The following is a 21,521-nucleotide window of genomic DNA, read 5'->3' on the forward strand; positions in this document are numbered from 1 at the left end:
CTGGACCAGCCACATAAATATTGTGGCTACAAGAGCAGGTCAGAGGCTGGGTATTCTGCTGCGAGTGACTCACCTCCTGACTCCCCAAAGCCTTTCCACTATCTACAAGGCACAAGTCAGAAGTGTGATGGAATACTCTCCACTTGCCTGGATGAGTGCAGCTCCAGCAACACTCAAGAAGCTCGACACCATCCAGGACAAAGCAGCCCGCTTTGATTGGCACTCCATCCACCACCCTAAACATTCACTCCCTTCACCACCGGCGCACCGTAGCTGCAGTGTGTACACTCCGCAGGATGCACTGCAGCAGCTCACCAAGGCTTCTCCGACAGCACCTCCCAAACCCGTGACCTCTACTACCTAGAAGGACAAGGGCAGCAGGCACATGGGAACAACACCACTTGCACATTCCCCTCCAAGTCACACACCATCCTGACTTGGAAATATATCACCGTTCCTTCATCATCGCTGGGTCATAATCCTGGAACTCCCTTCCTAACAGCATTGTGGGAGAACCTTCACCACACGGACTGCAGCGGTTCAAGAAGGCGGCTCACCACCACCTTCTCAAGGGCAATTAGGGATGAGCAATAAATGCTGGCCTTGCCATAGAAGCCCACATCCCATGGACGAGTAATAAAAAAAGCTCCCAGCCAAACCTCATGATACAGTGTGAGTGTAACAGAAGAACTGTCATTTTCTTAGTGTTCTTTATTCTTATTCCAATATTTATTCAATATTTACTCCTGTTTATATAATTTACTGCCAGATATAACCAGATAAACAAATAAATTAAGGTGAAATTCCTGCAGAAATCGACAAGCAAATAACTACCCACTGGCCGCAGTGCTCCCAATCCATCCCTATGCTCACTGCAGCGTATTCTAATTATTTTCCAGAACATTCTGGTGTAAAGTCACAACTGGAGGGTCAGGGAGCACAATGGCCAACTTATGGCGTTCGTTGCCAATATCATCGTTACGGCGAATTCTGGGCCATAATCTGAGCTAGTAGCTTTATGTTACTTGAGTGATTAGATTTTGACGTTCTAAACAGATAAGAGAATAACCCTGTTTCACAAATTGTGTCACTGTTGACCAATTGTGAGCAAGCATTAATGTTTAGGGAAGGCCTTGTCATTCACAACAGACATGATTTTCAACTAATAATCCCCCTCCCCCCCCCCACACCACATTTTGAAATTTGTGTTTATTTTGATAACATGGACATAATCCCAAAAATAAGTTAAAGCACAAGACCCAGCCATATATTGGTGCAGCTATATTACATTTGTGCTGACAATGCTTTCTAAAATAAAAATGTTATTTTAATTATCTCAACAGTGATGCAGAGGGGGCATTAATTCTATCAAATAGCATTGAAACTACCCAAACAGGAATGAAACAACAATCCATGTTGCAGTTTTACCTTTATCTTAAACAAACATCAATAAAACCGAACTGAGTGCAACCAAATAAAAAATAATTGTTAAAATAAATACTCAGAATAACTTGTGGACAGCTCCTTAAATGGCCTCGGGAGTAAAGGCACTGCCTTTACTCCCGAGGCCATTTATTAAACCATATGCACCAGAAGGTATCAGGCTCGCTATTAACTGATTACAGTTGGGGCGCTGCAATTGGCTTGAACACGTATGGGCTACACAGGAGATAATCAGCTCGGGTTCCTGTTCCTGTTCCGGTGACTCCAGTTGGAAAGGTGTGGAGTGAGAATAGAGCTCGGCTTGATTATTATGCTGCTCATGGTTGTATAACCTCTGAAAGTTAGACCCTGATATTTACGGGGAGGCGGGGAGTGTGCGGGGGAGGCCGAAAGCGGCTGAAGAACTCGGCAAGGCTGGGGACTCGGAGGTCCTGCCAAACTTAACAGCAGGACCTCATTGACATTTTTTGATCCGTTTCCCGCCCGGCAGCTGGCAAATTGACAGCCTGACCGGTGGCCGAGAGGGAAAACCAGCGGCAGGAGGTCGCAGCCGGGGACCCTTGGAGCTTGGGGATGGGGGAAGATCAGCCAACTACAGCTACAGGAGGAGAGATCGGGGCTGAAGGGAGAGAGAGGCCATTGGGGCAGGGGGGAGAGAGAGGCCATGATTGGCAGGGGGGGGGGTCCATGGGCTTCCTTGAGGGGCCAGGGGTGCACTCCTAACCCTCCTGGAGCCGCAGCAGCAGCGAATTTTAAATCCTACTCCCAATTGCACTTTGGCGGAACACTCGGGCATCCCGATACCCACCGCTATAAAAAAGGCAGCGGTGCATGCACGGCGTGTTGGGAACGCGTTCCCCATATTTAATTCTTTAACCCCCCCCTCCCCCCAATCCTCTCCTTTGTGGGGAGGTTAATATCAAGGTCGTGGTGCCTGAGCTCACTTCAGTTATGTGGAGAGAATAGAGAAACTGAGATTGTTCTCCTTAGAGCAGAGAAGGTTAAGGGGAGATTTGATAGAGGTGTTCGAAACAATGAATGGTTTTGATAGAGTAAATAAGGAGCAACTGCTTCCAGTGGCAGAAGGGTCGGTAACCAGAGGGCACAGATTTAAGGTAATTGGCAAAAAAAAATGAGGGGAGATGAGGAGAATTTTTTTAAAGCAGCGAGTTATAATGATCTAGAATGCACTGCCTGATCGGGTGGTGGAAGCAAATGCAATTGTAACTTTCAAAAGAGAATTCAATATATACTTGAAAAAGGAAAAATTTGCAGGACTATGAAGAAAGAGCAGGGGAGTGGGACTAATTGGACAGCTCTTTCAAAGAGATGGCACAGGAACAATGGGCCAGATGGCCTCCTTCTGAGCTGTACGATTCTATGATCTTATAATGAAAAATGGCTGCTTGGGTAAGAAATTGCAGGATGCTGTGTTCATGAAACTGTATCCCAGCAACAGTTACTGGGGTGGAATTTCAACTGCCGGTCTATATTTATACTGGAAATCCAACATCAACATAATGTGGTATAGAGTTTACCTTCCTCTTTTTTGCTGTGCGAGAGAGGGGAGCCCGGTCGCCCATTTAGAAACTGATGTACCCCTTTCAGATGTAGAAGATAAATTTAATTATCAAGGGGTTCAATGATTAGATTGGCCATTTAGTTAGGAGGTCTAAGCATGGACTCATTGGCTACCTGACCATTTTAAAAGAAGATGTTCAGTTCACTTTAAATGATTGGCTTTCTGTTAATAATTACATAAAAATCTTATTCATTTTTTCTTTTAGGGTTCTGAATGCAATGCTGAAGTTTTTGAATCACAAGAAAATAATAAAGCTAAGTGCAGATGATGTACAGATCATTTGCCACAGTTTTGGAAATTTTAGTGAGGAAGGCAACTTTGACAAAGTCCAAGGATTACAGGTTGTTGCAAAAGTTATTCTGGAGAACCTACCTCTGTGGACGAACAATTACATCAGTGCAACAGATGAAACATCTTTGATCATGCATGCATTACTTGAGCTTTCTCAAGTAAATAGTGTCAATTTATTTATTTACAAAATAAAGCTTTTCATGAACAAGTGGTCAAAGGGACAGTCACCACAATTTATGGAAACAGTGAACATTTTACTTAGTGTGTTACAAAAGGAATTACCAAATCTAATAATCACCAGCCCCTTTCAAAGTGCAATTGACAGGTTTAATATGATGTGGTCCAGTTTTCAGAAGCTTCTCATTCACAATTCTACCGAAACTCTAACAAAAAGTCTAAATTTTTTCTGGAATTTCACTTCTACAGTATGGATAGGATCAACCAAAACCAACATAGATTGTCTTGATGTTGCTAAAATGTTTCTGCATTATTTGAATGATCTCGGTTTACTGTCTCAAGAACAACTTTCATCTGTAGTGGATGCCATCAATGGATTAAAGAATGCTTCAATGAATGCTTTTTCTACCCAAAATCTATCTCAGCTGCAAGGTGTGGAGCTGCAGTTGTTCAATCTTTTTCAAACGATTGCTGTAGAAAATAAAACAGAACATCTAGAGATGTTTTATAATATAATTCATGCAGTCTCACAATTGTCAAATGTAACTGAGCTCTCATCCTTTTTATCTGCTGCCAATAATATTTCTGAAGACATTTCCACTTTTTTTGAACAGTTTAGCTCCGATGACATTGGCGAGGCTCTTGAAACAATTGCAAACATTGTTGTTGTTTTTCACAACATGTCAAAGGAAGACCTTCCAGAAAGCTTGTTGGATCTATATCTCTATGTTCAGTCACAAATACAAGGGCAGACAGAGATTACAGGACTAGACCCACAACAGATAAATGAGACAATTGCAAAACTCACAGAAGCTTTCTATATTAATACAAATAATATTAGTTGTTTGATGTTACAAGCATTGCAGTCTTCATCTGTCCCTATTTCTGATATTTGGTTGAGAAAATATTGTTCCATTCATAATACTGGAAGAAAAATCCGTTCACTGATGCCTTCATTAAAGACTGGCTCTAACTCACAATCAAGCCAGAACCTATACAAATCCTTGGTGGAACAAATGATCAACAGCTTAATGTATACAAATAGGGAAACAGCTTTATCCTCTCTGTCATGTACAGCAGATTTGTTTCTGTCATGGATTCAAATCGTAAAAGAGGTAGCAGAACAGTTGGACTTGGATCCTCGAGTAGTTAACTTCCTTCATATTGCTTTGAAAGAAGTGTCACAAGAACTGAATCAGACATCAGTGTGTACCAAACACCTGATCATAAATAACAGCACAGCTGCTCTGAAAATCTTCCTGCAGAATATTACTTCAACAAATGGTTTTAACCTTAAGAATTTGCACCAAGTGCGCAGTAATCACTTTATCATTTTAAAACATGCAGTGAGTACAGCAATTCCTATTCTAAAGGATAACAAGGAGCTTCAAGAACTTGTCAAGATTATGGAGAATGTCTTTAGTTTATTTCAGGGTTCCAACCTTGATGCCTTGAAGAACATTTCCAAATTCATAGATGCTCTTCGACCAATGTGGTCTTTGTATGACCCTCAGCAGGAAAAACTCTATTCAATCCTACATTCATTTGGAAATTTAAACCCCAGTGCTGATCTGGAAAGTATCAAAGTGGTCTTCAGAAAAATTATTTTATTCTGCAACAACAGCTTTAACATGGGTTATTTGGATCACTCTGTCCAATATTTGAAAGAGTTCTTGAATTTAATTGCAAAATATGAGAACAACGGAGGTCAGTTTCCGTACAAAGCCTCGGTGGTGGTAATTAAACAGCTAATCCATTCTGAAAACCCCACTACAGGAGAAAAGGAATGGGGAAAACTGCTGCAGTGGCTAAATGTGTTGACACATACCAATCTTTCTGATCCATCACTGTCATTTCTGTCAGATATAACTACAGTTTTAATCTTCAGATTGAACGTATCTGAAATAGACAAAGTGATGAGGAAAACTGAGGAAGCAATTTTCAAAGTGCTAAATCTGACAGAACGGTTCCATGGTTTAAATGCATCTGATGCTTATTACAATGAAGTCATTGCATTGTTGGAAATGATTTTTCCTGATACTTGTCCCTACAAAAATGAAAGCATTCAGGTTCTGAGGATATCTATTGAACTAGCTTACAATATGTTTAGTGATGAAAACATGCCATATGACTTAAAACAGTTGATAAAACAAGTTCAGAGCATTGTCAAGGATAGTGCAACAGCAGAAGAGCTCTTGGGTATTCTCAGGAAACTGATCAGTGGAAATGTTACCGTAAGCCAATGGCATTCTGGAGACACTGCCACTCTTCTATCTCAACAGCTTGAAACACTATCAACCATTTTAACATCAGACCAGAACATTCAGCAGTTCTCACAGATTCTTCACAAATTATTTCTTCTGATGAATCAAAGTGATTATTTAAATTTGAGTCCAGAGAAAATTTCTAATGTGTTATTTGGCACATTGGACATAATTCCCCTTTTCAATAAAAGAACTGTGCACAATCTGTCTTTGACTGAGGCCATCAGCATGTTACTCTCTAAAACTGCAGTTCTCAGGTATCCGAGTTCAAACATATCTTCAGAACAAGACCTGAACACCCAGAATATCAAGTTGGCACAATTGTTTCATCAAACACTGCAGTTCACACAGGAATTGGATGAAGTGCTTAAACAAAAATGTCAGCGGAATTTAACAATACAGACAAGTGAATCATTTTATCTGCTAATTGATTATGTAAACAACTTGACATTCAATAACAGCTCAGTTGTAGAAAAACAGGTGGTTGAATTTATAAATGGTTTGGAGAGATTTCCATTATCACAGATTGCATGTGTTGTACGTGTTATGAACTCTACTGGCACTTTTCTGATGACAATGCAGCAGATTGTGAACAACGGCAGAATCACTGACACTGAACAATTTTTACAGTTTGCACAATCAGCCTCTCGGATTCTTCATAGTGTTTCAGAAACACTGAATGTGCGCAATGACACAACAGCGGCTGTGCAGGCTTTCATTTTATTGAGGAATGAAAGTTCATATTTGGCAACAGTCTTGGACACTACCAATTACACTGTTGTCAAAACAATCCTCAGAATGACTGACGATCTAATTGGACACCTCAAAGTGGAGACAAATCCTTCACCATGTGGCTTCTTTCCACAGTTGCTGTGCTTAGATTCATTTTCTAAGCTACTTGAGCTGTTTGAAATACCTAGGGAAATAACAGAAGAGCTTAAAGGTTTCAGTAAAGTTTTACAGTTCTTTCATTCCTATGTAAACGAAAACCACACCCAAGACTTGGAAATCGACTCTGTATTCAACATTACAGTCTTTGTTTTACAACATTTAAACTCAATAAATGAAATTCACGGTCAACTGCAGCTGTTGAAAACAGATCTTCAAAACTTGCTTAATACCACTGTCCACAGTGGCTCAATTAACAAATCAGTTTTGTACAGTCTAAATGAACTGATAGCCTTTGTGGGAAATGTCACATTAGGACATAACTCAGGACATAATAATGGCACTTTGCAGGACCCACTTAGATTTGACTTAATAATGCAAACTGTACAACTCATCAGAGAATATGTGGTATTCTTGAATAGGGTATCATTACCCTCTGTGTCCACCATTGATGGTGCTGAAGTATTCATTCAATTACTTCACAGCGGCCTAACAAGAATCAATTACACTGTGCTCGATGGACCTGCTGTCCCCTGGACTTCTCTGTTCAGTGATAAACTTATACACAGGATGCTTTCTCTATTTCTGGGTGGTTTTGTTCAGCATTTCTCAAGTGTTCCTGAAGTCCAGGTCAACTTGACACAAAATATAACCTATATAATTTACAACCTCACAACTACCCTGTTATCGACCAGAGATACATATGCCATAAATGACTGCCTGGAGCAAATGAATAGTGCGCTTACAAGATTCTTTAAAAATGTCAATGCTACTGGGGATATAGATGCCATTTTGAATATTTTAACAAAAGCAACAAGAATTTTGAAATATGTGCCAGATGTTCAAAGAATGACTGAGATTGTACATGACATCAGGCTAATTTTATTAAAGATTGGAAATGAGGATTTTTCACAAGCTCTTGCTATTATTCCAGATGGAATTACTCTGATACGGAATTTTTCCACCATGAATGTGAGTGAAGCATTGCAAGCAGTTTACTTGTTTGGACAGGCACATCAGGCAAAGTGGTTAGAGTTCAGCCAAGGAAACCACACTGAACTTAATGAGAAGATTATCAAACTGATGCAAGTAGTTTCTGGTATGGCTACTAATACCTCACAGATATCACAGTGCTTGCCTGTAGCTGTTTGCAAGCTGCTGTCAGAAGAATCGCCCAATGATGATGATGGTCTCTTTTTAAAGGCCTGTAACTTCGAAGTGAAACAAGATCTCAGTACAGCTTTTAAACTGGCGGTTGATATCAAACAGCTGCTTGCAGGAGCTGCCCAAGGTTCTGCAAAAGTGGAATGCTCAGGAAGCACTGTTTTTAGAGAAATCATTCAGCAAACAGGTTGTGTTCTTCAACAGTATGAAGAATGGAACACAATTTTGCTCAGGATATCTCAGATGTACGATTTGGAGAGCCCAGTTCTAATAAAACTGCAAGAAATTTGGAATAACTTTTCATACGTTGTAGTTTCCACCAATGAGGACGACCTAAATTGTCCCATTATCCCGTTAAGGCAAGCAACTGATAAGCTGTTAGGCCTGATTGGTAATATGACCTTAACAAACACTCCTTCTACTGAACAAGTCATTAATTTCCTCTCTGATGTAAGTGACGCAGTGTTTTTGATGAGTGACAACAATTCAGAACATATACAGAGCACCCTTAAAATTATAACTAGTTATTTTAAAAATGCAACTAAAAATGTACTGACACCCTCAGATTCTAAAAACCATATCTCAACACTGATTTCTGCTGTACAGTCATTAATTTCAATATCAGATTACAAAAGCGAGCCTCTGTATTCAGTGCTAAATGACTCACTAGATTTACTTAACACAAATATTAATGTGATTGACCTTTTGGAGACTCTGTCGACAGATATTGACAAAATATTAAGTGACAAAATGATGAATTCTGAAATGAAAGACCTGTTGCCCGCTATAGAGAAAGTGATTCATTTCTTGAGAAATATAACAACAGGTGATTTCATTGAGTTTGATGTGTTCCAATTTGATGCAGCGTTGAATGATGTGGAGGAAGTTCTGGAAAGAGTGCAGCATATATCCAACTTCACAGACGGAAACCATCACAAACTACTCAACATCATCAGTTATTTGCTAAAAAATCGAAACAGCTCAGAAGAAGCTGTTGAGATGTTTATAAGAATTGTAAAATCTGCCAGCCTAATGAACAATATTTCACAGTTGCTATTGCAGCAAATGGGCTCTGCTGCATCCATCCCTGAGGTCTATCAAAATTTGCTCTCCTACATCACAGCTACAATTTCCAGTGAGAACTTCAATCAAAGTTCTTATGCATTGCAACTTTTAAGTGATTTAGTATTAGAAGTTTACTCACGTTGGGATGTTTCACCTGAATTTCAGCGAGCACTGATAAACAGGGTCATCCAGGTAGCTGCAGTCCTAAATGAGCTGCTGCCAGTAAACATTGGGACAGTTATAAATTATGTGCATGTCATCGCTAATATTTCCTTGGAGTTCCTAGAGATTGACAGCTTTAACGTCACTGAAATCAGAAACATGACGCTGAACGTGATGAAAGTGCTTGAAGATTTTCTCGGTGTAATGCAAGTATCCAGTCCAATTAGGAAACTTGCTGCTGATATTTCTAAATTCACCAAACTGCTTTTTAACCAGGCTGAGGACTTCAAAGAAGCAGTCAATTACACAAGGTAAGTGCAGTTATATCTGTTTAGTGTCCTTTTTCAATAAAGTATAAGTAAAGTGGTATAGTTTTTGATATGATTTTCAGTGGTAAATGCATAGAAAATTGGAATAGTAAAAATTATAGTGGTAGTGCTATCTTCTGATAACTGAAAATGAGCATTTACATAAGACAGATGATTTGGGACCTGAAAATGTTAGTAGATTTGTTATAATTTTTTGATGTAAATGCATATTTACAGTTGCATAAAAACATTTTTATATAATTAATTTCATCTGTCAGTTATTGACGGAAATACAGACTCAAGTGTTAGGTGTCAATTATCTAATTATGAATAATAAGGACAAATAATTTCTGGTTAATGTGATTAACTGTTAACTCCACAATGCTCTGTTATATTCATTGACCATTTTCATTACTTCCGGGCCCACCATTACAGGCAAAACTCATGTTAAGCTTTGGAAGGTGTTCGTACTGGAGTTGTTCATTATGTATCTAAATTTTGAGTTGTTCCTTTTTGTATCTAAATTGAAAATTAAGTTTTCTGAAGAGGAATGCAGAAATAAATGGGAGATAAGTAAGAAGTGAGAGAGTCAGATGCGAGGGTTCAGGGTGAAAGAGTGGAAACAAATGCTTTTTTATTGCTGCATTCTATGTTGATACTGTATAGATGTAAGAACTGCAAAATTATAATAACCTTTTTATCCATATCATAATGCTTCTTCATCTGTGAACAAGTAAGGCATTACCTTTAACTACACACTTGTAATAAACAAAGTTCTCAGATAATGTGTAATGATGGCCAACTCTGTAGAACATTTCTGGGGGTCTCCAGAATATGCTAAGTAATCATTATTTCTGAAGTTATGCATATTTGTGTGGGGCAAGGTGCTGAGGATTAATGGTATTATAATTAGCAAAGTGGATTTTAATTCATTCAGTACTAATGTAGTTTAGTATTGGTAAACTTTTAATATTTTTTTAAAGGAGCCCACTTGAAAATGATCCTCCTTTCTGCTACTTCTGCATAGCTATAGTGTCAGCTCTCTGAGCAATCTTCCATTGTAGCAAAATCCATCTGCAGGGCTGCAAACTGCATTCGCACCAAGGAGAAAACTTAGCCCTTTATCAATTGTGAGACTAAGGGCCCGATTTTACCAGGGGTGCGGGTTGGCAGCGGGTGGTCAGTCAGGCTCGAGAAAAACGCGCCGTCCGAATTGAGTGCGTTGCGCGCGCGATCGCGGGATGATTGATGTAATTAGCCGGCAATTACGGGTTCCGCGCTTCTCAGCTGCGTGCCGGCAGCCTGCGCATGCGCATTGACGTCTGAGCGATGGTGGAGCTTTATTTAAAGGGGCAGTCCACCAAAGCCCCTCCAGCCACAACCTAGAGTCCATGAAGGATGGAGGAGCACAGGGGTAAGGCTGCTCCCCGATTCACGGACCACGCCCTCCAGGTGCTGCTGGACGGGGTCCGCATGAGGAGGGAGACGCTGTTCCCCACGGATGGAAGGAGGTGCCCTGGCAGCGCCACCAAGAGGGCATGGGAGGAGGTGGCCGCGGAGGTCACAAGCAGGGGCAAAACCACCCGCACTTGGATTCAGTGCCGGAAGAGATTCAATGACCTCACCACGTCCGGGAAAGTGAGTACACTAACGCACTCTGCCTCACTCCGTCTTCCACATCACCTCAAACACCTCACAACCCCATCTCCACTGACAGCACAGCGCTCCCGCACCAATCCTCACAGCCACCCAACTATCATCCTCACAGTGCCTGCACGTACCCACTGTCCCTGTCCCCACTCGACCACTACCACACACCCCAATGCCCATACAATGGGATGGCCATGTGGCACACGCATCCTCCCATCCATCTGCCACACGCTCAACCCACTCACACCAATGCTTGAAGCGTCTCACATTGCAATCATCACTCAATAACGTTTTTGTGTTTTGCCCTCACAGGAGAAGAGGTGCAGGAACGCACGCAATAGGGCACGCACCGGAGGGGGCCCGCCACACGAGGTGGCTCTGACAGACGCCGAGGTCGAGGCGCTGGAGATCAGCCACACGCTGCATTGCCTGTCGGTGGCGGATGGCGAGGCTGGTTCTGGTGAAACGGCCGGTAAGGGAAAGCTGGCACTCATCACTCATGAGCGCGAATGATCTTAGCATCACATGGCATATGCCGCACCGCCACATTTGGTCACATGCCTGATATTGCCCTCTGTTCTCTTGCAGGGCCGTCTGCGATCGACGTTTCGGTTGAGGGCGATTCCTCAGAGGACATGCCCGTCTCTGAGGGTGCATCGTCACACATGAGCCTTGCATCCACCAGCGCAGATACACACACCTCGGTGGGTCCCCCCACTCAGTTAATTGGGATTGCACATGGTGAGTCACCGTGCACACGTGAGCATGAGCAGACCCTGGTGGCAGGGTCAGCCGCGGAGGGTCCGCGTCGGTGGGAGCACTCTTCTCCAGGCTCTGCTCAGCCGGACCCAGATGCTGAACCCAGGGGGCCACCAGTCAAAAGGAGAGTCGTCGAGGGGCACCAGCACATTGCTGAGGTACTGGGAGAGGTGCCACACGCACTCTCCACAATCGCACGGAGGATGGAGGAGTCCAACTCCTGCATGAGGGGAATGGTGGCACAGGTGCAGGAGGGTATCGTCGAGATAGTGTCGCAGGGACGTGAAGGCATCTCTGAGATAGTGTCGCGGGTAGGTGTGGGAACGTCTGCGGTGGAGGACAGGCTAGCCTCCCTCGAGCGTCACGCACAGCTCACCAATGAGTCCATCCAGGCCCTCACAACGGCTGTTCGGATTCAGGGTGAGCAACATTCTGCCGCCATCAACAGGTTGACAGATACATTGGAGGTGGCCTTGCAAGGTCTCACCCACGTCATCCAAACTGCCGTCCAGCAGGGTGGAAGGGGTGATGTGGGCCTTGGCCATGAGAGGGAAGATGGTGAACGGGGAAATGGAAGTGTGGACGCTACTCAAGGCGCCCCCACGTCTCACCCGTTGCCCCCCTCTCAACCAGTGCCCGCAATAGTCCATCCCCTCCAGGTGGCCGAGTCTGCCCCTGCACAGGTGCAGGAGGAGCAGTCTGTGGAGGTGCCCTCACGGGCACCGAAACCCAGGGGGCGTCGGCCCAAAGCATCTACCTGGTCAGGGCACGAACAGGAGCAACCTGCCACCACCTCTGCTGGAGCCACAGGGGTAGCACCACGTAGGGGTACCCGGAAACGAAAACCTAAAGTTCCGTGAGCACACAGGGATTGCACCAGGGTGTTTGTCTATTTGTTTTTTTTTTATTTCCAGTCTTTGAATGGCAACACAAAATAAACTCACTTTTTCTCACCAATGCTGCCACCTCTTGTCCATAATTCTGCGGCTTGTGCAATATGTCCCTTCCGTGCGCCTCATCATGACAACGACAACCCCGTCCCACCCATTGGGCATAATACAGTGGGTGCAGGTGTACAGGCACCACTCTTCTGTGGAGGGAGCCTGTATGGACCCTCGTCTGTGCACGTTATGACATGTGAACGCCTCACACAGTGTGATGTTAGGAGAACCGTTGGCATATGAGTGCCTCCCTGGCCTGACGAGCACGCAGGTGAGCCGGTGTTCGGCCCATGGGTCGTTCCTCCTCCTCTCGCTCGTACTCCTCCTCTTCCTCCTCCTCCACCTCCTCCTCCTCCTCATTGTCGTCCTCAATGTGGGTGGCGGGTGTGCATGGGGCCTCCTCCAGCGGCACCCCTCTCTGTAGTGCCATGTTATGCAGGGCACAGCAGACAACTATAATTCGTCCCACTTGGAGTGGCGTGTATTGGAGCGCTCCCCCGGAAAGATCAAGGCACCTGAAGCGCATCTTGAGCAGCCCTATAGCCTGCTCAATTGTAGACCTGGTAGCAATGTGGCTGTCGTTATATCGACGCTGCGGCTCGGTAATGGGGCTCCTCAGAGGTGTCATAAGCCACGTGTGCAGGGGATATCCCTTGTCGCCGAGGAGCCAGCCGTTGCCGGTGTTGGGTGAGTGGAAGAGGGGCGGGACGGTGGACTCCCTGAGGACGAAGGCATCGTGGCAGCTGCCAGGGTATCTGGCGCACACGTGTAGGAATCTCTGGTGGTGGTCACAAATGAGCTGGGCGTTCATGGAGTAATACCCTTTCCTGTTGATGAACAGCACTGGCTCATGTGGAGGTGCCCGTATTGCGATGTGGGTGCAATCGATTACACCCTGCACCCGTGGGAAGCCAGCCACAGCATGAAATCCAACCGCCCTCTCCGTCTGGCTGCGCTCATCCATGGCGAAGTTGATGTAGGTCGAGGCCCTGCGGAACAACCCATCGGTGACCTGCCTTATGCACTTGTGTGCAGACGACTGAGAGACCCCAGTGATGTCCCCCGTGGCACCCTGGAAGGATCCGGAGGCGAAGAAATTGAGGGCAGTGGTGACTTTGACGACGACGGGTAGGAAGATGCTGCTTGGTCCATCCGGGAGCAGCTCGTCATTGAGGAGGCTGCAGATGTCGGCGACTACCTGGCGAGTGACTCTGAGCCTCTGTATGCACTGCTGCTCAGAGAGGTCCATGAAGCTGAGCCTCGGTCTGTAGACCCTGTGCGGAGGGTAGTGCCTCCTGCGACACATCTCTCTCTGCATTTGCCCTCCATCCTGCTGTGCAGGTGGATGTGCCACAGCACCGTGTTGTGGGGATGCACGTCTCTGAGGCGGACGGCGTGGACTGCGAGGCTGCTGAGGCTGGTCATGCTGTTCGTCCTCCGAGGATGTCAACGCAGCACCCATCTGGCAGATGTAGGTCTGCGGGGTTGTGCACGGTAGAAAAGTGTGTCCTCGCACAGGGGTTGGACTTCCACGCTGGTGAATCTTCTTGCTTGGAGGAGGGTGGTGGAGGGCAGGCGTTGCCCAATGTTACGGAGTGTCCTCCTGCGTTGGTGAAGGCTCTCCCCCCCCCCCCAACCTGTGGAATGCACCTTGGCAGCTGCCACAGGCTGCTGGCTGCAACACGTCCGTTGAGAGTGTGAGTGTTTCCCCCAGTATGGGAAACAGTCTCATTTCACCATAAAATCCCACACTTGTTAAAAAAACAGCTCAATCAGGTCATTTAATGACCTGAAATACCAAGATAAATACACTCAAGTGGAACCCCGCTGGCTTTAATTGCCTGCGGGATTCCCACCAGCGGGGGCTGCGCACGCACCCCCGCACGTCAGCGCGGAACCCAGAAGTGGGCGGGATCGAGGCGCGATCCGGTCCCGCTCCTCGATTTCGGGATTTTAGAGGCCCCCCCGCCGAGAACGCACCCGAGACCGGGTGCTAAAATCGGGCCCTAAGACTCAAAAAAGCGGAGGTGAAGCTAATTTTCAAGTGAGACTTAGCCTTGTTAGTAACCCTTGACTGTGCAAAGGCTATTCAATCCTAGCCTTCTTTCTCAGCTGTACCAGATAACATTTCCATTTTCTCTGTATTCTGAGTAAGCTTAGTCCTCAGGACATCTTTGTATTATCGACTCCTTTGCACACTGGACTCATTAGTGACATTATCCACCATTCCTACTTCTCTTAGAGCTTCATCTCTAGAGTAAATGGCAATAGCAGAGCATTAACTACTCCTCTTCATTTTAGTTCACAATATTTAAATAATAGGCACAAACACCAAGTAATAATAATCTGGGTAATAATCTAGAATGCGACAAATTTATATTAATAGGGTAGTTATTTTTAACTGAGTGAAACTTTTACTAAGTATTCAAGCTAGGCCTATTAGAGATTCTGTTGGCTTTACAAATGACTATTTTATGCTCTGATGTTGATAATTTGATTCCACCGTTCCCCTCGCAGTACGTAGTAAGGTAGGGTGAAATTTCTTGCTGACTCCTTTGTGTATTATTCCTTTTTCTTCCAGTTTGGCAGAGATATGTCAGTTGGATTGGTTCAATGAGATGCCTGCATTCATGTCTGCATCACAGAAAACAGAACTCTTTCAGTTAAAGATGTTGAATCTCTTTTCTGGTAAAATATCTTCATATTTTTCATTATTTTTATACTTTACTGAATCACCATCCTAATACACATGAATTGTATTTACTATTGCTTATGTTGTATGCATTACAAGATTCAGCATTCATACAGTTAACATTTTCTGAAAGCTCAAATTTTAACAGTGCTCTTTCTGGTTTGTGTGTTGCAATGTTAAAGTGCTGGAATGAGTTGTTGGATTTTGAAGAACTGAACCAGTTTCTTTCTTATTGCCTATCAAGTTGTGGAGCAGGCTTGATGGACTAGATCGTCTTTTCCTGCCTGTCATTTTCGTATGTTAATATGTTCATAAGTTGTCTTTAAGGGAAAAAAAAATCAGCATTTGATTAAAGTGAAAAAACTCAATTTGTCTGTAAAATTTATTGACCCAGTTCATTCTAGTACATTTCATTGAATTGTTTATGACAACCACTACATGTCTGGTATTAGTATAGTACCATCAAAAGTGACCCTAATGTTGATAGGAAAAATCTTTATATCTGGATGATAATTGCTTTAAAGATTATCTGTAATTCCAACTTTTCTGGTATAGGTCCAATATGAGCACCTGCCAGTAGGTCCATCAGTACATAGAAAAGACATACTTGCTCTCGAGGCAGTACAAAGAAGGTTCACTCTGTTAATCCCGGGGATGAGGGGGCGGACATATGAGGAGAGGTTGAGTAGATTGGGACTCTACTCATTGGAGTTCAGAAGATTGAGAGGCGATCTTATTGAAACATATAAGATTGTGAAGGGGCTTGATCGGGTGGATGCGGTAAGGATGTTCCCAAGGATGGGTGAAACTAGAACTAGGGGGCATAATCTTAGAATAAGGGGCTGCTCTTTCAAAACTGAGATGAGGAGAAACTTCTTCACTCGGAGGGTAGTAGGTCTGTGGAATTTGCTGCCCCAGGAAGCTGTGGAAGCTACATCATTAAATAAATTTAAAACAGAAATAGACAGTTTCCTGGAAGTAAAGGGAATTAGGGGTTACGGGGAGCGGGCAGGAAATTGGACATGAATTTAGATTTGAGGTTAGGATCAGATCAGCCATGATCTTATTGAATGGCGGAGCAGGCTCGAGGGGCCGATTGGCCTACTCCTGCTCCTATTTCTTATGTTCTTATGTTCTTATGTCTGGTATACAAATACAGCAATTATTAAGGAAACTTAAATACAACCTTAGCTTCAGCCAGATAAACTCTACTTCGTTTTACAGAAAAATTGTACTTCATTAATGACATCATGTGTGCACAGAAGAATTGTCAACAGAATATGGCTGGACATATAATCCATGCTTTGACTGAACTGTGTAATTTGACCATTGATGCCAAACAGGTTAGTCACTATTCCGTAGTTTTAACATACATTTTGCCGTATTTGTTTATGCAGTTGACTCCTTTAAGGATCTAATAGAATTCTCTCTCTATGAATTTGTTCTTAGCTGAAACTAATCCAATCAAGATCTTACCTTTACACTAATATCTGATGCAAAGTTTTGCACATTGGAGCTAATTGCTTTGAAGAATAAACTGTTTCCAAGCAAATTGCCATTTAGGGCAACTTTGTATAATTTATTGTCTGCATCTACTTGCTTGATATCAAAAAATAAAAGTAACTTTAGCTGATAGAGGCTGCCATTTTGTTTTCTTCCAACACAGTTGCAACTTGGAACATCCGTTGCATGACATTCCATGGACTGAAAATTTTCATGGCATCCATTTTATATTTGTATAATATATTTCAAAGTTATGTCAGCAATGAAATACAGACATTAAGCAAATGAAAAGTGTCAATATAACATTTTTTTTATAAGAAGCAGTGGTGTGAAGGAATTCCCCATGTATTGGTCTGAAGAAGAAATGTAAATATACGCTCTGTATAACTATAAAGATTATTTTAACCAAAATACTAATTTGGAATGTCAGCAATTAATAGTGGAGTTAAACATGTTATAGTTTAAGATGCTTGTATAAAATGTGTTTCAAGTATCACAAAAATCAGAAATATTTTGTTTAGAAAAACATAGAAAACATAGAAAATAGGAGCAAGAGTAGGCCATTCGGCCCTTCGGGCCTGCTCTGCCATTCAAGATGATCATGGCTGATCGTCTAACTCAGTACCCTGTTCCCGCTTTTTCCCCATATCCCTTGATCCCTTTAGCATTAAGAAATATATCTGTCTCCTTCTTGAATACATCTAATGACTTGACCACCACTGCTTTCTGTGGTAGAGAATTCCACAGGTTCACCACCCTCTGAGTGAAGAAATTTCTCCTCATCTCTGTTCTAAATGGCATTCCTCGGACCCTGAGACTGTAATGTGATGCTGCTCAATTTAATGTGATGCTGCTCAATTTTTAATTTACAAATTGTTTTTGTGCAAAATATTTAAAGCTAAATTAAAGAGGAAGGTACAAATATTTCATTTTAAGATATCAGGAAAGATAATTAAAATTTAATCTTGGCTAATATTAATTTTTTTTTATTCGTTCATGTGATGTGGGCATCGCTGGCAAGGCCGGCATTTATTGCCCATCCCTAATTGCCCTTGAGAAGGTGGTGGTGAGCCGCCTTCTTCAACCGCAGCAGTCCGTGTGGTGAAGGTTCTCCCACAGTGCTGTTAGGTAGGGAGTTCCAGGATTTTGACCCAGCAACAATGAAGGAACGGCGCTATATTTCCAAGTCGGGATGGTGTGTGACTTGAAGGGGAACGTGCAGGTGGTGTTGTTCCCATGTGCCTACTGCCCTTGTCCTTCTAGGTGGTAGAGGTCGCATTTTTGGGAGGTGCTGTCGAAGAAGCCTTGGTGAGTTGCTGCAGTGCATCCTGTGGATGGTACACACTGCAGCCACTGTGCACCGGTGGTGAAGGGAGTGAATGTTTAGGGTGGTGGATGGGGTGCCAATCAAGTGGGCTGCTTTGTCCTGGATGGTGTTGAGCTTCTTGAGTGTTGTTGGAGCTGCACTCATCCAGGCAAGTGGAGAGTATTCCATCACACTCCTGACTTGTGCCTTGTAGATGGTAGAAAGGCTTTGGGGAGTCAGGAGTTGAGTCACTTGCCGCAGAATACCCAGCCTCTGTCCTGCTCTTGTAGCCACAGTATTTAAGTGGCTGGTCCAGTTAAATTTCTGATCAATGGTGATCCTCACTATGTTGATGGTGGGCGATTCGGCGATGGTAATGCCATTGAATGTCAAGGGGAGGTGGTTAAATTCTCTCTTGTTGGAGATAGTCATTGCCTGGCACTTGTCTAGCGTGGATGTTACTTGCCACTTATGAGCCCAAGCCTGGATGTTGTCCAGGTCTTGCTGCATGCGGGCACGGACTGCTTCGTTATCTGAGGGGTTGCGAATGGAACTGAACACTGTGCAATCGTCAACAAACATCCTCATTTCTGACATTATGATGGAGGGAAGGTCATTGATGAAGCAGCTGAAGATGGTTGGGCCTCGGACACTGCCCTGAGGAACTCCTGCAGCAATGTCCTGGGGCTGAGATGATTGGCCTTCAACAACCACTACCATCTTCATTTGTGCTAGGTACGACTCCAACCACTGGAGAGTTTCCCCCTGATTCCCATTAACTTCAATTTTACTTGGGCTCCTTGGTGCCACACTCAGTCAAATGTTGCCCTTGATGTCAAGGGCAGTCACTCTCACCTCACCTCTGGAATTCAGCTCTTTTGTCCATGTTTGGACCAAGGCTTTAATGAGGTCTGGAGCCAAGTGGTCCTGGCAGAACCAAAACTGAGAATCAGTGAGCAGGTTATTGGTGAGTAAGTGCCGCTTGATAGCACTGTCGACAACACCTTCCATCACTTTGCTGATGGGGCGGTAATGGCCGTATTGGCTTTGTCCTGCTTTTTGCGGACAGGACATACCTGGGCAATTTTCCACATTGTCGGGTAGATGCCAGTGTTGTAGCTGTACTGGAACATCTTGGCTTCCGGCATGGCTAGTTCTGGAGCACAAGTCTTCAGCACTACAGCTGGGATGTTGTCGGGGCCCATAGCCTTTGTTATATCCAGTGCACTCAGCCGTTTCTTGATATCATGTGGAGTGAATCGAATCATCTGAAGACTGGCTTCTGTGATGGTGGGGATATCGGGAGGAGGCCGAGATGGATCATCTACTTGGCACTTCTGGCTGAAGATGGTTGCAAATGCTTCATCCCTGTCTTTTGCACTCACGTGCTGGACTCCGCCATCATTGAGGATGGGGATGTTTACAGAGCCTCCTCCTCCGGTTAGTAGTTTAATTGTCCACCACCATTCACAACTGGATGTGGCAGGACTGCAGAGCTTTGATCTGATCCGTTGATTGTGGAATCACTTAGCTCTGTCTATAGCATATTTAAAGTCTATTTTGACTTTTCCCAAAAATACTTATCCTTGCCCCTCCTCTTCATCATCTACATACTGCCCTTCGGCAACATCATCCGAAGACATGGGCCCTGATATTTACGGGGAGGTGAGGAGGGTGTGGTGGAGCGCGGTAGTGTGGGGAAAACCTGGCTCGCTGAGGTCCAGCCGAATTTAACACATGACCTCATTATAATTTTTTTTTCTGTTTCCCGCCCGGTAGCTGGCCAAATTGACAGGCTGGCCAGCTGCTGGGCAGGAAAATTAGAGGCAGGAGGCCACAGCCAGGGATCCTTGGGGATGGCCCCCAGCAATCGGGAGGAGGTAGGGAGCAAGAAATCAGGGCTAGTGGTGGGAGAGAGGCCATCGCAGGAGGGAGGGAGTGAGAGGTCGGGGCTTGTCGGGGTGGGGGGTTGGGAGGTCTGCAATCGCGGCAGGGAGGACAGAGAGGCAGCGATCGGCAGAGGGGAGGCCAGAGGCTTCCTTGGGTGTCCAAGGGGAGCACACCTGCTCCTCCTGGCCCACAAGGAATGCTGTAAAAGGCATTTACACTCTTGAGTCGGCACCTCCCACCACCCTGTCACTGCCGGGTTTCCTGAGCCTTAAATCAGGCTCTCAATTGCACTGTGGGAGCCTGATTTAAATATGTTAATGAAATGTCCCACCTCTCCATGGCAGCGGGTTGGGGACGCGTTACCTGTTTTAAATTTTTTTTTAACACGCCCCTCCCCAACCATCTTCCTCCTGTCGTGGGGCATTAAAAACGAGGCCATGGTGTCAGATTTCACATGTATGCTATCAATACCCAGCTCTACCTGCCCACCACCTCTCTCAACCTCTCCATTGCCATTGTCTTGTCTGCCTACTTTCTGACATCCAGTCCTGAATGAGCTGCAATTACCTCCAGTTAAATATTGGGAAGTCCAAAGCCATCGTCTTCTGCCCCCGCCATCAATTCCATCCCTATCCCTATCCCCAGCCACCATCTCAGATTGAAGCCAACTGTTCACAATCTTGATGTCCTATTTGACCCCGAACTTAGTTTCCGACCCCATATTCTCTCCATAACAAAGACCGCCTACTTCTCCCTCTGTTAAATCATCCGGCTCTGCCCCTGCCTCAGCCTATCTTGAACTGAAATCCTCATTCATGCCTTTATCACCTCCAGACTTGATTATTACATTGGCCGGTCTCTCACCTTCCACCCACCATAAACTTGAGTTCATCCAAAACTTTGCTGTATCCTAACTTGCACCAAGTCCTGCTTTTGGTGCAAGTACATTGGCTGCTGGTTCCCCCAGCGCCTTCGATTTAAAATTCTCATCCATGTGTTCAAATCTCTTCATTGCCCCTCCCCATCATATCTCTGTAACCTCCTCCAGCCCTAGAATCCTGAGAACTCAGCATTCCTCCAACTCTGGCCACTCGTGTATCCCCCACTCCCTTCGTCCCTTCGTCCTACCATTGACGGCCGTGCCTTCAGCCATCTCAACCCTAAGCTCTGGAATTCCATCCCTAAAGCTCTTCACCTCTCCACTTCTCTCTCTCATACTTTATGACCCTCTTTAAAATATCTTTGAACAAGCTTTTAGTCACCCCGACTAGTATCTCCTTCTTTGTCTTGGTGTCAATTTTTTGTCTGATTACATCTCCATGAAGTGTGTCGGACATTTTTCTCTGTTGTTGTTATATTAGCAACATGGTAGGATCTTGCTGGATTCTGTTGCTTTGAAGAGTTGGTGGCCCTGTATCCTAAGAAAATTAGATTAA

At 44.3% G+C, this 21,521-nt stretch overlaps 1 protein-coding gene across 1 annotated transcript in view; it reads left to right on the forward strand.

Moving 5' to 3' along the window:
* LOC137341749 (ATP-binding cassette sub-family A member 13-like) overlaps positions 1 to 21,521 on the forward strand; it is a 336,924-nt gene that overhangs the window by 144,285 nt on the left and 171,118 nt on the right. The window contains exons 19-21 of the mRNA XM_068005215.1: positions 3,231 to 9,347; positions 15,276 to 15,382; positions 16,611 to 16,729. Of these exons, the coding sequence (XP_067861316.1) occupies positions 3,231 to 9,347; positions 15,276 to 15,382; positions 16,611 to 16,729 (6,343 nt within the window). The remainder of the gene's footprint in view (positions 1 to 3,230; positions 9,348 to 15,275; positions 15,383 to 16,610; positions 16,730 to 21,521) is intronic.

Source organism: Heptranchias perlo, chromosome 2, assembly GCF_035084215.1.
Source record: "Heptranchias perlo isolate sHepPer1 chromosome 2, sHepPer1.hap1, whole genome shotgun sequence".
NCBI classification, from domain to species: Eukaryota; Metazoa; Chordata; class Chondrichthyes; order Hexanchiformes; family Hexanchidae; genus Heptranchias; species Heptranchias perlo.